The following is a 15,083-nucleotide window of genomic DNA, read 5'->3' as shown; positions in this document are numbered from 1 at the left end:
TACCAGACAGTAAAGCAGGAACTGAGCAAGGGTCAAGTCACTGCAGTATATATCAAGGTTTAACTCTATGGGGATGGAAATCGTCACAAATCTTTGGCCTGGGAATTGAAAGTCTAGGCTCAAATCCCAGCTTTCCCACTCAGCAGCTTGGTGACCTTGGACAAGTCACTTATACTCTCTGAACTTACTCATAAAACGGAGATAACACATTTCATTTGCATCTCAAAAAATACTTGAAAATGCACATTAGCACCTTTGCTTTACACAGAACACTGAGAGCCAGATGCTGTCCTAAGGTCATGTAGCAAATAAGCACCTGAACCTAGACCTAATACTTCTTGGCACTTCAAATCTCATGCCCTTCTCATTGTACTAATGATTATTCCATTACGTAGGAGCAAGGGAGAGTTGAGAACATTTGAGGAGGTTATCCAGGGGACCGGTTCTGCGGAGTAGTTTAGCAATTAACATGAGAGAAGGTAACACTGTTCACCTGCGTAGTGGAGTAGGCGCCCAGAGACAGAATAAAGTTTCATGTTCACCATGTGTCTCGGATATTCCTGTTTCTGCAGAAAGTAAAAAGTGCAGTTTCGTCTCCATTCCTTGACCTCCAATCCAGCTTCTCCATTGGACCACCGCAGGCGGGGAGGGTGGGATAGCGAAGGGTGTCAGAGAGGCTAAAGCTTAATGGTGAATCCCAGGTTTTCAAGGAGAGAGCAAAGTCCTGGGAGGGCGACGTGTTGTGCCTTTTTACGCCTTCCTGCTCACCTTGCCCAGAACGGACAAACAGGAGATAGCCCAGGGAACAGCGAATCGGGAATCCCAGCAAACCTCAGCAGCCGCCATTTCCCGCACTCTCGCAAAGACTACCGGCGCCACAATGCAACGGGGCGCCGAGCCAATTCCCAGCGAGCAGCGGGCGAGGCGCCACCGACCGCGAAAGACTACAAGTCCCAGCAGGCGCCGACGGGACGCGCCGGGGCCTGCGTCCCAGGATGCTCCGCTGGGCAAGATGGCCGCGCCGGGGGCGGAGGCCGGGGGGAATGGGTGTTAGGCCTGTGTGGCCCCGCCGGCACTTCCTTTAGGACCCTGCGGATTCCGCGGAAGGAACTTGCGTCCCTAGCCAACAAATGCATGTGGGCTTTTTTCGCTGTGGCCACGGGGACGTCCCGATAGAGCCTTTGCCCTGATAGGCAACCCCGGCATTTAGCCGCCCGGACCCGGAACCTCTGGAGGGCTGCAGAGTAAGGGCCGCCTCTGCGCTCCGACGGAGGCACGAGGCCAGACGTGCAGGTCCCTCTGTTCCGCCAGGTGCGACACTGAGCGCTCCATGCCTGCAGGCGCGGGGAGGCGTGGCCTCCCCCAGGGCCGCCACCTCTGCTGGTTGCTTTGCGCCTTCACCTTAAAGCTCTGGTAAGGAGGGGCTGAGGGAGGGAAAAGGAGGGCACAGAAGGGCCGGATCGCCCCTACCTCCGGAGGCTGGGGAGACCTTGTCCATGGACAGCGGAGGTGGGAGTGCCCTGTTCTGGATTCTGACTTTTGCCCCTTCCCCTCTTCCCCCATCCGCTGCAGCCAAGCAGAGGCGCCTGTGCAGGACGAGAAGCTGTCAGGTGGGTGATTGTCTCAGAACCCGACACCCCCATAGTTTTTTGGGTTTTGTTTTTAATATCTTCTCCATATACTAAGAGCACAGGTGGAAAAGGACGGCACCATATGGAATGAGGGCAGGCGCTGGGCTGGGAAGTTGGATGGGCAGCGCCTTTGGGAGAAATATTTCCTGAATGGTCTGGGGTTGGCATTTCTTTCCCCTTTTAGTGAGCACTTCAAATTTGCCGTGCTGGATGGTGGAAGAGTTTGTGGTGGCAGAAGAGTGCACTCCATGTTCTAATTTCCAGACTGTGAGTATGTTTTCTATCCTTTTTTTCCTCACATCTAAGCAGTCCCCAGGTCTTACTAAGTGACCTTCTGCATTGTCTTTTCTTACGTCTGCTTGTGGTCTCACTATGTCAAAATCTGCACTTTTTTTCTGAAAATGTGCCTCTTTTTTCCCCAAGTTAATGGCAGTATTCAGCTGATAACCATGTTCAGTTCATTTTTAATACAGTGGGCTCTGGAACCTGTCCTCACCTCTCCTAGACTATTGCCCCTGAAGTGTTCTTTCTAATACACATTACTAATCATGCAACCACTACCTCCACTATCTGAATCAGAACTCTTCATTAGCTGTCTGTTGCCTGCCAACTCTGAGCCATAGCAGTTGGGCTTCTGCCTCTTCTGAATGTCACCCTTTCTGTTTTTCCTGCTGCCCCTTCCTAATATGTGTGTTGGTCCTTTTCTCCTGGCAGAAAACCACCCCTGAGTGCAGTTCCACAGGCTATGTAGAGAAAATCACTTGCAGTTCATCTAAGAGAAATGAGTTCAAAAGGTGAGTGCCATTTGTCTTTTCTGAGATCACCTTCTTTGCTCCTATGACTTTAGGTAGGTGGTCCCACTTCTTCCTCCTGGGATGCAGGCAGCATGACATATTGGAAAGAAGAGGGGATTTGGAGCCAAATGACTTGAACCCAAGTCCAAGCTTTACTCTTCAGCACTATGTTATTGGCCATATTTTCTCATCTCATTGGTAAAATTAGTTAATACTAACTCTGCCTTTCTCACCAGAGGATAAATTAAATGATATATTTGAGAGGGATTTATGTACTATAAATGCATCAGAAAGCTAACCCTGGGACAGGTGCAGTGGCTCACACCTGTAATCCTGGCATTTTGGAAGGCTGAGGTGGGAGGATTGCTCGAGGCCAGGAGTTTGAGAGTAGCCTGGGCAGCATAGTGAGACCTTGTCTCTACAAATTTTTTTTAATTAGCCATGTGTGGTGGTGTGTGCCTGTGGTCCCAGCTACTAAGGAGGCTGAGGTGGGAGGATCTCCTGAGCCCAGGAATTCGAGGCTGCAGTGAGCAATAATTCCACACCTGCACTCCAGTCTGGGGAACAGAGTGAGACTACGTCTCTAAGAAAAAAGAAGGCTGACTTTTCCTCTTGGATATATCTTGGTTAGGCTGAAGTAGAAGGAAGATCAGAGGGAAAAGCTGTCTGGCCTTCCCTGGGGATAACTGTTCCTTTCTGCCCTCAGTTGCCGCTCAGCTCTGTTGGAACAACACTTATTCTGGAACTTTGAAGGGGCTGTCGTGGGTGTGGCCTTGGTCTTCGCTTGCCTTGTCATCATTCGTCAGCGACAACTGGACAGAAAGGCTCTGGAAAAGGTCCGGAAGCAAATTGAGTCCATATAGCTACATTCTACCCTTTTATCCTGGGTCTTAGAGACCCCATCTCTCAGACAGAGAAAGTGAAATGGACTGACTTGCACCCTTGGTTCTTTAGAGCCTTGTGGTGGTATCCTCTTCCCCGGTAATCCTCTTTCAGATCATTTATGAACAGAATAAAAAGAGTAAAATAGTTTCCTTCCTTACTATAATTTGGAGCAAGAAGTCATGAGGGCAGAGAGGGAAAGGGGTGGAAACTTTAGGCTCCAGTCTACCAAGTACCTATCTTCTCCTTCTACTTACTTAAAACTTCTGAGATAAAATTTCAGCCAAAAAGTTCATTTTTCAGTCAAAACTTGTTTTTCCTCAACCCTATTCCCAAAGAAGAAATAAATCACAGATACATAACAGAAGTATTTCAGATGCCCTCTCACATAGGCAGATCAGGCCTCAGGGTGTCCTGAAATTCTGACCTTTGAGGGCAGACACACCTGAGTGGGAATCCCAGGGGGAAGCCCTGGCGTCCTCATTGTGATTAGGAAGTAGGCCAGGAAGGACTCTGTTCCAGCTCACATCTCATCTGCATGCAGCACTGTTCTGATGTGCCCGCTGGGTCCTGTCTTCTCAATCAGTGTCTTTGTTGAGCCATTTGTACCCTTCGCTCCAGGTGGCTCCTCCAGTCTGGGCTCTGCCACTTGAGTCTCCAGATTTTCTGTCACATCCTTGTGGGTCAGGATATTTCTGGAAATCACTGGGAAGGGAAAGGAAAAAGGTAAATAATAGAGTGCTCCCCTGGGTCGGGGACCCTAGACAGGACAGGACCACCTTCCCGCTCTTGACTACCAAGGAGAACAGAGCCCCTGCTTGCTTACCAGGGGTCCCTCCCTGCCCTTGCCTCTCACCTCCATGAGGCTGGTAATCCTCAGGCCCAACTTCTGGTAGACCCTGAAATGGGCTGAAGCTGGGCAGGATGATGAGAGCCAGGGAAAAAAGAAGGATCTGAGAGGAAGCAAGAGGACACTTGGGCTGTAGGGACAATAAAAGAAGGGAGCAGAGGGCAGAGTGAATGTAGGGCAGTTGGGGTTATCAAGTATGAGAAGATAGATGTGCCTGGGTGGGGGGGTGTTGGGATGGAAATGTGGAAGATGGTGGAAGTGGGGGGAGAGGGAAGCAGACGAATGGTACCAAAACACAAGTGCTCGTCTGGGCAGCTTTGTTGGAGGTTTGAACAACAAGTGTCTGTAGCTGGCGGAGCTGAGCCACCAAGGAGCTGGGGAAGGAGGAAAGAAGAGTTAGTATCTTCTGGGAACCAGGACCCAAGAATGGTGCCCCTGGGCGCTGCATCCTCCCCGCCTGCAACACACACATACACACTATGCTTTCACTTACATGTTGTGCCTCTCCAGCTCCTGGACTTTTTTCTGTAGTTCCTGGTTCTGTGCAGAACAGGCTGCCACCCTAGAGAGTGTGGAGAGTTAAGACAAGGCTCAGCAACCTGAGTCCCTTAGCTCGCCTGCCTTGGTGAGGAAGGGGGCCCACAGGAAGTCAGAAATGTGACCCCAAACATACCTAACCTCTAGCCCATCGATGTACTCTTTCTTCCGCCGCCGACTGTCCTGAGCTGACTGCTTGTTACGGATTTTCCTCCTGACCTTCTTGAGGACCCTCTCCTCTGCCTGGAGACCCAGGGTGTGTCAGTCTTGGACCCTTAACTTCCCCTGGCTCCCCAACTCTTCCCCTGGGATGTTGGCTCCTGAGAGGCCACAGTGGAACCCCTGGGTGGGGATACCCTTTGGGGAAGTGTGTTACCTTGGTGAGAGGCAGGTGAGAGGGCAGAGAAACCCCTTCCTGCCCCAGCAGACGCTTCTCCTCATCTGTCAGGAGCAGGGTTTGACACGGCAGCTGGGGGCGGTGGACAGGAGAAGATGAGATGGGAGTGTGGAGAGGGTCATCCCATTTTCCGCACCTAGGCTGCTCCCCCTGCATGCCCTCTGGACAGTTTCCTGTTTGTGCTAGGGAATAACTCCAACCTTGAAGTGAGGTGGGGGCAGAAACCTTAATTCAGACAGGCACTGGATCAAGCCAAAGGGACCTCGTGAGGCTGAGGAGGAAGAGAGGAGGTAGTTTTGTCATATCCTTTGCTCAGAGACTTAGGACCTTGGCACTCTGAGCAAGCAAGGGAAGGCCTGTGGCTGCCTGTCAACCACAGAGAGCACCCTGGAACAGTGGCCTATTCTCCTCTAGGGTCTGAGCTTTACTTTTCAAACTGAGGCTCTGTCCCCTCTCAGACAAGGAGCTCCCCAAGGACAGCCTGACTTCTCACAGCAAATCACAGCAAAGTACGTAGAGAGAGTAGGTGGTATTTGTGGTTAACCTGAGTTGATCGCAACTGAGTCCTTGCCTTTCTTAGTATTTTTTTTTTTTTTTTGAGACACAGTCTTGCTCCGTTGCCCTGGCTAGAGTGCCGTGGCGTCAAGCTCACAGCAACCTCAAACTCCTGGGCTTAAGCAATCCTGCCTCACCCTCCCGAGTAGCTGGGACTACAGGCATGTGCCACCATGCCCGGCTAATTTTTTTCTATATATATTTTTAGCTGTCCAGATCATTTCTTTCCATTTTTAGTAGAGACAGGGTCTCACTCTTGCTCAGGCTGGTCTGGAACTCCTGACCTCGACCGATCCTCCCGCCTTGGCCTCCCAGAGTGCTAGGATTACAGGCGTGAGCCACCGCACCCGGCCATGGGAAAGGCATCTAATGTGATACTCTGCTGCACTGTAGCACTGGCCAGAGGGTGCCTACTGGGCAACTGTTCCAGTGGAAACTGCTGCTGTCGTTTCTCCCCCTTCACCCTGTACCCAGTAACCAGTTGGATCCCAGGTGGCCTGTCCTATTTCCATGCCCTGACCCAAGGCTAAAACAATGGCTCTGGCTAAGCATACAATGCATACAAGGTCTAGGCTTCCTCTCGAGGCCTGTTCCCAGATTCTCCTACCCTACCTTCTCTTTAACCACCTTATCTCCAAGGCCTTTCTCTCCCCCTTGTCCTTTCCTGCTCTTAAAATTGCTCATGTCTCCTTGGTCTTCAAGCCCACTCCAGGAAAAAATTGGGGCAAAGACAAAAGTTCATCATCAGTTTCCCCTTCCCTCATCCTCTTTGCTGCCATCTGTGTGATTATGTATGTGTGTATCAGGGAGCACTGGTTCTGGCTGACACCAAGACTCACCAGGGTCGCAGGAGGCATTGGGGCTATGGTGCCTGCTCTGGGCAGGATATGGGCATTAGCATCAAAGGGCAGCTCGCTGACCATGCAGACATCAGGCACCAAAAATGATGGGCTCCACTGATCTAAGGGAGACAAAAGTGGCCGGGAGAAAAAGAGGGTATACCCTGACAGCAGCAGGGCCTGGGTAGTGGCATAGGTTGAGGAAATCCCTTTAACTCCATGCCTAGGGCTGGACCTAAAGGGCCACTGTCCCTTTCCCACAAAGAACACTGACCTAGCTGGATGGAGATGAGCCCTACATTTGGTCCAGCTTCCCCCTGCATCCTCTCCAGGGCCCCTGCCTCATAGACAAGCTTATAGAGGGCAGGAGAACAGGGTGCCCTGGGGTCAGGGGGACTGTCTGGATGGCCAGGGTCCTCAGAGATGGCACTGTCACTGCCAGGAGATGCTTCTGAGCAGTACACCTCATTGGGATCAATGAAAAGCTTCAGGAAATCTTCAGGCTCATTCTCTTGAAGGCCCTACAGTAGGAGAGGGAAGAATTTTGGAAAGTCCTACCTGACATCAGACCTAGATGATTCATGCTTCAATTTCAATCCTTTCTCTTCTTGGCCATGGAGATAGTTATAACTCATGTTTACTTTGGGGGTCTCTGTTTCAAGACCTCTTGCCAACTGGGGGTTGAAGCCTGTTGGGGTCTTATCACAGAGTTGAGCCTCAACCCCACTCCCACTCCCATTCATCACACTCACACAGCTATGGCCCCCACTGGACTCCAAGCCTTGCAGCCCCTGTTCTTGTAGCCTAGTCACCGGGATCTCTGGAGGGGGACAGGGGAGTCCCAGCTCCAGGAAGGGTCCTGTCGAAAAGGTATCTCCTGGAGGCTCCAGCCACGAGTCCAGCAGGTCAGGGGTTGGGAGATCCATGCTTCTGTGGGAAGGCATGTGGCACGGAGAGTTGCAGAAGAGGATGATGGCTGTCCCCTATCCCCCACAGCTTCTGGGCTCGTCTGCTCCCTCTTCCATTATCCCCCTTCCTCACCTGTGCAGCCCCCTCACCTGTCGCCTGGAGATCTCGCCTCCATCCTTATCTCTCAGGTTCAGGCGAACGGAGCCCCCCCGGGTATTACCTGTTCCGAAGAGCCCAGCCCTGCCAAGCCTACCTAGCCCGCCGACCGCCCCAAGCACTACACCTTTTCTTTCCTCCAGGATATCGTATCCTGGACCTGCCCAGACAAACCCCGCCCTCAGCCTTATACCAGGAAAGTGGGTTGCACCTTGCGAGGAGCCACCGTAGGGCCGCCGTATCTGGGAATAGGGGATTAAGAGGCTGCGCGTCCACAAACGCAATTTAAGGAAAACATACGCAGCCGGGCTCTTCCTGCCTCAGTTTCTCCTACAGATAGTAAATGTTCCTGACGGTTTAGTGTCTCCTTAGGCGAGAACAGAGAGGGCTGTCACCGGAGCACAGGACGCTTGAGTGCCTGGCTTCCAGCCACCCCTGCAGGGATGTAAACATGCAGGAAGATTCGAGAGGCTAGCGGGAGATTACGGAGGCCTCCCCTCCCCCACCACGTGGCGCTCTTCCTACAGTTGAGTCCTGATTGGAAGCGAAAGACTTAGGGTTTGAGGGGCAGGGCATCAAGCCAATGGCATTACCCTCGCAAGGCCGGCTCCTCCGTCACTGGTCGGAATAGTCCGTCGGAGGGGAGTCAGGCCAATGTGGCCGCAGTACTATTTGTCAGGCGGAGATTGGGTTCCGCCGGACCAAAGGGAGGGCTGAGAGCCAGAGAACGAGTTGCCGGGAAGTTGGGGAAAAGTTCCCAGAAAGTGGGGAGGAGCAGCCTGGTTAGGTTTCGCTTACCACGTGACTCCGAAGCTCAGGTTATTACCTAGGCGAGCAGTAAATAACCTGTTGACTCAAGTTTAGTGATTTGGGCTTTGAGTCTGCGGGCAGAAAGTCGCGCAGCCGCGGTTTTTCCAAGTCTGTAATCCTTGCGTTGTGCTGCTGCTGCGGAACAGCAGTTACACCCACACACTCACTGGACTCTGTTAACTAATGGAGGGACAAGGGTCTGGAAAACTGCAACAACAAGTTAAAAAACCTTTTGTGTTTGGTTTGGGAATTTGTTTCATTGTCTGCGTGTAATTGCCAGTAACATTACATGTCATGCCTTTGTACAACTTGCAAAATGTTTTCATAAACATTTGTTCCACAACAGCTCTGAGGCACATAGGGCAGGTAATTTTTTGCTATGAGGAGACACAGATCTATGAGTAGAAGGAAGTATTAACAATACCAAAATTCAGGATTTTTTTTTTTTTTTGCCTTGGTCTAATGTCTGATAGTCCCGAAATTTACTTCAAATAAAATGATGGAGCTATAAGGATATAGATATGATTTTCATCTACCTGTCTCCCCAGTGGTATTTCAGATAAAGGATAGCTGGGTGAGTAAAGCAGGGGAGTTTAGGGTGTGGATTCGGAATTCAAAATGGTATTCATTCTACTTGTGAAGATTTGAGTGGGCTAAGAGTAAAGATAGGAACAGGATCCAGAATTTACTGAGCAACTATTATATGTCGGGCATTTTCATGTTACTTATATAATTCTCATAGCAACTCACAGCTGACCAAGAGAAATAACTTTCTCAAGGTTACTCTGTAAGTAGCTGAACCAAGATTGGATGCTTGAGCTGTGTTTTTCACACTTATACTAAGCTGCCTCGCAGGGCTTTCTCAAATTTCCCAAGTCTGTCTTTCCTGCTCATCTCTCTGCATCCTGTTCAAGTAGTGAAGAGACAAAGCAGGCTTCCTAGATTGATGCAGAGGTCTAAGGAATGCAGAGCTGTTCTTGTTTGGATCTTTCCTAGAGCAAGAAAAGTGGCTAAATACATTTCAAAGGGTTTCCTGTTGCCTGTATGTGCAGGGATGATTAAGTGGAAACTGTAGTTAGCTTCCCTTAATGTTAGAACTGTAAGGGACCTCTGCCATCATCTGCTGATTTAACTTCCCTCTTTCCCCTGACTTATCGAGCTCTGGAAAGGAAAAATGACTGGCCTAAAATCACACATCAAATTAAGGTAAAGTTTAAAGTTCAAGAGATGTTGTACAACATGATGACTATAGTTAACCACAATGTATTATATACTTGAAAACTGCTAAGAGAATAGATTTATTTTATTTTTTTTGAGACAGAGTCTCACTTTGTTGCCTGGGCTAGAGCGCCCTGGCGTCAGCCTAGCTCACAGCAACGTCAAACTCCTGGGCTCAGGTGATCCTCCTGCCTCAGCCTCCCAAGTAGCTGGTACTACAGGCATGCACCACCATGCCCGGCTAATGTTTTCTACATATTTTAAGTTGTCCAGTTAATTTCTTTCTATTTTTTTAGTAGAGACGGGTTCTTGCTCTTTTGTTCAGGCTGGTCTCGAACTCCTGAGCTCAAACAATCCACCCGCTTCGGCCTCCCAGAGTGCTAGGATTACAGGGATGATTTTCAAGACATACCCTCTCTTTGCTTTTCCCCTTTTCCAATTCTCCCTTGTTTTTTTCTTTGTTGTGGGTGCTGGCCAGGGAAATCAAGCGAGGAAGTTCGTCCTAAGAATGGCATGCTTTCCCAGCCACGCCACCATACACTAATGGGTCTTAGAGTCTTCAAAGAGATAAGATACGGAGACTTTGGCCCAAGGCCAGGAAGATATCTCCTGAAATGTACAGCGGAAGGCTAGGCAATGAGCGGGCAAGGATGGAGCCCCAACCTTGCCCGCCGGAATTCTAGCCACCTCTTGAAAAAATCTCCATACAATCAAAGCCTGCGTAGACCGGCCAGCTCCGATTCGTTTGACACAGCGACGCCCCAGGCCCACAACCCCCAAATCTTCTACCTCACCCCCTCCCTTGCTCTCGCGCTCACTCTCTTCTTGTCGCCTGCTCCGCCCTCTCCCGCTCCCAGTCTCTGATTGCTCTAACCTCACGTCACTCCATGCTTAGTCCCGCCCCCTCAGCGCTGTCATTGGCAGCTGGACCCGGGTACGCGGCGGCTGCGGGGGAAAGGGGGGAGCGATGGGAGGGGGCGGGAATTCCCGACTCCAGGCCGGAACCGAGCGGATACCATGTAGCGAGACCCTCGGGAGGTGAGTGCCGGCTATCACGGCGCGGGGTCGTGGTCTGCAGTTCGGGCCTCCCGGAGCCTAGGAGCCCGAGTCAGCTCTCACGTTCTTCTTCTGCTTCCCGCGACACTGGCGGCCTCGAATCCCGCCTCCTGGAGCCCGGACTTCCAGACACCGCCCTCATTGCAGTCTTAGTTCCTTCCCAGACCCCAGACCCTTACGGCCCCTCTCCTTGGGCCGTCTGCCCGGAGGTCCCAGCCTGTGGCGTGAAGCGCTCGCTCTCTGCTTTCGGGGGGTGGCGCTGGGGCAAGGGGAGCGAGAGAGTGATCCAGCACCCAAACTCATCCTGTTTAGGTGGTCTACGAAGCTACCCGTGTTACCTTTCCACAGCCCCGAGCCTCTTTGGCTTCATCCACTCCTTTCTTGGAACGAGGGGCATGGCCTCTCCGTTCCTTAAGGGACCCCAGCTCCAGGTCCTATTTGGAGGTGGCCCCTAGTTCTCTAGTTCTCTGGGGGGTGCAGGTGAAAGGGTAATGAGACATCCACAAAGTCCTTCTCATGTGTCAGTTTCCCCCTTGCTGGCTCCTTGAATAAGTCACTTGGGAAAGATAAAATCTGAGGAGAAAGGAATGTTTCTGGTATTGGGAGTGGATGAGTCACCCTGGGCTGAGGAAGGTCAGAAAGTGGCTGGGGGTAAGGGAACTGCACTCTGCCTACCAATCTTCCCCTTTCCTTGGCCCTGTCTTTCCTTGCCTGGTCATTCCCATCCACTCTGGTCTATCTTCTTAGGTCTGAGAATCACTGGAGCTACCACAGCCACCATGGGGCCCTGGGGAGAACCAGAGCTCCTGGTGTGGCGCCCAGAGGTGGTAGCTTCGGAGCCCTTAGTTCCTGTGGGGCTGGAGGTGAAGTTGGGGGCCCTGGTGCTGCTGCTGGTGCTCACCCTCCTCTGCAGTCTGGTGCCTATCTGTGTGCTGCGCCGGCCTGGTGCTAACCATGAAGCTTCAGGTAAGTAAGCCTCTCCTTTTCCCCCTACTGCTATGGATGCTTGGTTTAGGGAAGGCTCTGGGGCAGGGGGAGGTAACCTAAGGAGGAGGGAAAGGCCAGAGCAGCCATTGCTTGGGTTGGGGTAGTGGGGCCTGGAAGGGGTTCATTTGTTCATTCCCCTCTATGCTCTATTCCTTCTCAGCTTCCCGCCAGAAAGCCCTGAGCCTAGTAAGCTGCTTTGCAGGGGGTGTCTTTTTGGCCACCTGTCTCCTGGACCTGCTGCCTGACTACCTGGCTGCCATAGATGAGGCTCTCGCAGCCCTGCATGTGACGGTGAGCACTGGCCTGGGCATGTGACCCTGTGTATGTAGGTTGTGTCCAATTGCATACCGCTACGAGTGATGGTTTGTATAGATCTGTTCATGTGTCACTCCATGACTGTGGAAGGTTCTTGGCATGTGCTTCTGTGGATTGTGATTTTTGGTTATAGGGCATAACTCTGTGTGTGTATCCCTTTCCCACTCCCCAGTCTCTGTGTGACTTCCTTATGTAGCCGTTGAGACAGTGTAGAAACATTATTATCAGATTTCTGAACTACTCTGTGGGGTTCTCAGTTCAAGCCATCAGGAAGTTAAGAGTGCTCCAAGAGTCATCTTCATTTTCACCATTTTCCTGAAGTGCTGGAGATAGAGGTCTCTGTAGGCCTGGGAAAGATAGGAGGCAATTTTCAGGGACCTGGTATTGCTGACCAAAAAGACTTTAGCCCAAGGAAGTGGGATGTGGAGACGATCAAGTCCAAGCCATAGCAAAGACTCATTACAGGAAAAACTGAGACAGTTGGGGAGTGGTGCAGGGAAGTCATCCTGGATTCTTTCCTCTGTTTTTTTTTTCCCCTAAGACTAAGGAAGTAACACTGGATGTAACCTTTTGTGTGTCTGTTACTGAGTGACCCATGTCTCTGTGTGACTTTGTATAAGCATGAATGTCCCTGTGACAATATGTGGCTCTGTGTGTGAACATTTTGGGAGGTGGGCCGATATGTGACCTGTTTGTGTATGCCTATATCAGTGACTCTCAACTGGGGGTGGCTTTGCCCCTTAGGAAACATTTGGTAATGCCTGGAGACATTTTTGGTTGTCACAACTGGGTCACTGCACTCTGCCTCCATCCAAGGGTGGGAAGAGCATTGTGCCTGCAATTGGCATCTGGTGGGTGGTGGTCAGAGATGCTGCTAAACAACCTATGGTGCACAGGACAGCTCCCGTGACAAAGAATTATCTGGCCCAAAATGTTAATAGTGCCAAAGTTGAGAAGACACTTTGGTCTACATGTAACACCATAATCTGTGTGACTGTGTATCATTCTGGTCTAAGTTACCAAGTAACTCTATCTATGTGTGACTAAGAGGGTAGCCCTGTGTCTGTGTGGGACCCCAAGTCTGTGTAACTGGGCCTCCACCGGACTCTGCATCTGATTCTTCCTCCTTGTTCTTGGCATATCTCCTGAACTCCTTGTTGTCCCTTCTGCCCACAGCTCCAGTTCCCCCTGCAAGAGTTCATCCTGGCCATGGGCTTTTTCCTGGTCCTGGTGATGGAGCAGATCACACTGGCTTACAAGGAACAGTCAGGGCCACCACCTCTGGAGGAAACAAGGGCTCTACTGGGAACAGTGAACGGTGGGCCGCAGCATTGGCATGATAGGCCAGGGGTCCCACAGGCAGGAGGAGCCCCAGCATCCCCCTCAGCCCTGCGTGCCTGTGTACTGGTCTTCTCCCTGGCCCTGCACTCGGTGTTCGAGGGGCTGGCAGTAGGGCTGCAGCGAGACCGGGCTCGGGCCATGGAGCTATGCCTGGCTTTACTGCTCCACAAAGGTATCCTGGCCGTCAGCCTGTCGCTGCGGCTGCTACAGAGCCACCTGCGGGCACAGGTGGTGGCTGGCTGCGGGATTCTCTTTTCATGCATGACACCTCTAGGCATTGGGCTGGGTGCAGCTCTGGCAGAGTCAGCCGGGCCTCTGCACCAGCTGGCCCAGTCTGTGTTAGAGGGCATGGCAGCTGGCACCTTCCTCTATATCACCTTCCTGGAAATCCTGCCCCAGGAGCTGGCCACTTCTGAGCAGAGGATCCTCAAGGTCATTCTGCTCCTAGCAGGCTTTGCCCTGCTCACTGGCCTGCTCTTCATCCAAATCTAGGGGGCTTCAGGAGAGAGGCAGGGGAGATTCACTATCGGGTACCCTATTTTCCTTCCTCTCCCCCAATGTGTGGGAATAGGAAGGAATGCTGAAGGGAAGTACTGAGGACCCAAACATTCTCTGGGAGGTAGAGATGGAGCTTTTGGGACTATCTGATCAATGAGAGGGAAGTGGACAGACAAGAGGCTGGCCCCACGCCCAAGGATCAAAAGATGGTCAAATCACTAGAGACATGATCAGGGGACATTAGGATGGGGGAAGACACTTGACTGCTACAATCAGAAGATGGACAGTATAGATAAGGGTAGACTGATACTTGGGGGCGGGGTGCAGGTGGGCACCCAGCTGCTGTGGGATAGAGGTATGGAGAGGGCATAAGCCCAGAGTCAGCATCCTGTTGGTTCTAGCCCATTTCAGCACTCTGCCACTTGGAGTGGACCTCTCTGAATTTTTTTAGCTCCTGCTCTCATATCTATCTCCCTCTTCCCTTTTCCCAGGGGACTAGTGCCGAATGGACTCTCCCTGCCAGTTTTGATACCTTCTCTGGCCTCTCCAGTTCTGCTCACTCTGTTTTTAAAGTGCCAAACAAATCCCTTCTCTCTTTTTCAAAGCACAGTGATGTGGCACTGAGCCCTGCCCAACACCTCAATGGAGGAGGCCTGCTTGTTCTTTATTTTGGTCCCAGATCCTGGGGTGGGGCAGAAATGTTTTCTGGGCTGGGGTGGGGGAAGGATTGGAGAGCTGCAGCCACCTACTGGGACTGTATCCTGGACCTGGTGCCCCAGGCTCATATGATAAACACTGAACTGCCAAAACGTCTTTTTATACCCGAGGAGCCCAAGGGTGGAAGGGGAATGCCCACCCTCGGGGTTATTTTTGTGGAGGGAGGGTTGTGCCTAGGGCCATATTCTCTAAATCTATTTTACTAACTGACCTGTTTTGGGACTTGTTACCTAAATAAAAGATGTTTCTGTACATCTGTACAGTATTTGATTTATTTGTCTTGGGAAAGGGGTGGGTATGAGAGGGCCTAATTCCCAGATGTTTACAGCTGTTGTCAGATCGTTGGTCTCACTCTTTTCACTTGGCCTCTTCCCTGAAGATGACCAAATTTTTTCACCTTTTGTGTCTTCCTTTTTCCCTCCCTGTCTCCACCCATTCCCTTCCTTTTCTCTCCTTAATCCTTCTCCCCGTTCCCGATCGTAGGCTGGGGACTAAGAACTACTCTTCCCAGCTTGCCCCTCGCAGGGAGTAGCCGAGAGGGTGGAGCCAAGCCCCCAGTTCCCGGAGTCGACAGGGCTGCTGGGAAGTGGA

The 15,083-nt window shown here is 51.5% G+C and overlaps 3 protein-coding genes across 7 annotated transcripts; 2 read left to right on the top strand and 1 right to left on the bottom strand.

Annotated features, from left to right (window-relative positions):
• The first annotated feature begins 980 nt into the window (after positions 1–980).
• Positions 981–3,456, top strand: JTB (jumping translocation breakpoint). The gene is made up of 5 exons (XM_045545153.1): positions 981–1,413; positions 1,573–1,610; positions 1,816–1,898; positions 2,346–2,425; positions 3,132–3,456. The coding sequence occupies exons 1-5, from the start codon at positions 1,331–1,333 to the stop codon at positions 3,286–3,288; spliced, it is 441 nt and encodes a 146-aa protein (XP_045401109.1). The 5' UTR covers positions 981–1,330; the 3' UTR covers positions 3,289–3,456.
• Positions 3,457–3,598: 142 nt separating this feature from the next.
• CREB3L4 (cAMP responsive element binding protein 3 like 4) lies at positions 3,599–8,463 on the bottom strand. Of its 5 annotated transcripts, XM_045545150.1 has the most exons (11): positions 8,349–8,463; positions 7,762–7,792; positions 7,238–7,415; positions 6,760–7,006; positions 6,486–6,607; positions 5,071–5,163; positions 4,831–4,937; positions 4,651–4,719; positions 4,447–4,531; positions 4,164–4,260; positions 3,599–4,012 (listed from the first exon to the last, which is right to left on the bottom strand). In XM_045545150.1, the coding sequence occupies exons 3-11, from the start codon at positions 7,409–7,411 to the stop codon at positions 3,831–3,833; spliced, it is 1,176 nt and encodes a 391-aa protein (XP_045401106.1). In that variant the 5' UTR covers positions 7,412–7,415; positions 7,762–7,792; positions 8,349–8,463; the 3' UTR covers positions 3,599–3,830. The 5 variants fall into 5 exon arrangements, with proteins under 5 accessions (XP_045401106.1, XP_045401108.1, XP_045401107.1 ...); XM_045545152.1 differs by lacking the exon at positions 7,762–7,792; XM_045545151.1 differs by lacking the exons at positions 7,762–7,792; positions 8,349–8,463 and adding an exon at positions 8,144–8,248.
• A 2,017-nt stretch (positions 8,464–10,480) lies between these two features.
• On the top strand, positions 10,481–14,744 carry SLC39A1 (solute carrier family 39 member 1). The gene is made up of 4 exons (XM_045545147.1): positions 10,481–10,616; positions 11,382–11,600; positions 11,782–11,912; positions 13,113–14,744. Exons 2-4 carry the CDS (start codon positions 11,414–11,416, stop codon positions 13,767–13,769), a joined length of 975 nt encoding a protein of 324 aa, XP_045401103.1. The 5' UTR covers positions 10,481–10,616; positions 11,382–11,413; the 3' UTR covers positions 13,770–14,744.
• The last annotated feature ends 339 nt before the right edge of the window (positions 14,745–15,083 follow it).

Source organism: Lemur catta, chromosome 3 (assembly GCF_020740605.2).
Source record: "Lemur catta isolate mLemCat1 chromosome 3, mLemCat1.pri, whole genome shotgun sequence".
NCBI classification, from domain to species: domain Eukaryota; kingdom Metazoa; phylum Chordata; class Mammalia; order Primates; family Lemuridae; genus Lemur; species Lemur catta.
Note: the sequence above shows the minus strand (reverse complement) of the source record. Positions and strands in the feature narration are given on the sequence as shown.

Excerpts from the sequence above, each read along its gene's own strand:
- JTB (XM_045545153.1), top strand. The coding sequence starts at position 1,331 with ATGCCTGCAGGCGCGGGGAGGCGTGGCCTCCCCCAGGGCCGCCACCTC. Across the intron at positions 1,414-1,572 it reads GCCTTCACCTTAAAGCTCTG|CCAAGCAGAGGCGCCTGTGC; the intron begins GTAAGGAGGGGC and ends CATCCGCTGCAG. Across the intron at positions 2,426-3,131 it reads AAGAGAAATGAGTTCAAAAG|TTGCCGCTCAGCTCTGTTGG; the intron begins GTGAGTGCCATT and ends TTCTGCCCTCAG.
- CREB3L4 (XM_045545148.1), bottom strand. The coding sequence starts at position 7,569 with ATGGAGGCGAGATCTCCAGGCGACAG. Across the intron at positions 5,164-6,485 it reads CAATGCCTCCTGCGACCCTG|CTGCCGTGTCAAACCCTGCT; the intron begins GTGAGTCTTGGT and ends CACCGCCCCCAG. Across the intron at positions 4,532-4,650 it reads GAGCTGGAGAGGCACAACAT|CTCCTTGGTGGCTCAGCTCC; the intron begins GTAAGTGAAAGC and ends CTCCTTCCCCAG.
- SLC39A1 (XM_045545147.1), top strand. The coding sequence starts at position 11,414 with ATGGGGCCCTGGGGAGAACCAGAGCTCCTGGTGTGGCGCCCAGAGGTG. Across the intron at positions 11,601-11,781 it reads TGCTAACCATGAAGCTTCAG|CTTCCCGCCAGAAAGCCCTG; the intron begins GTAAGTAAGCCT and ends ATTCCTTCTCAG. Across the intron at positions 11,913-13,112 it reads TCGCAGCCCTGCATGTGACG|CTCCAGTTCCCCCTGCAAGA; the intron begins GTGAGCACTGGC and ends TTCTGCCCACAG.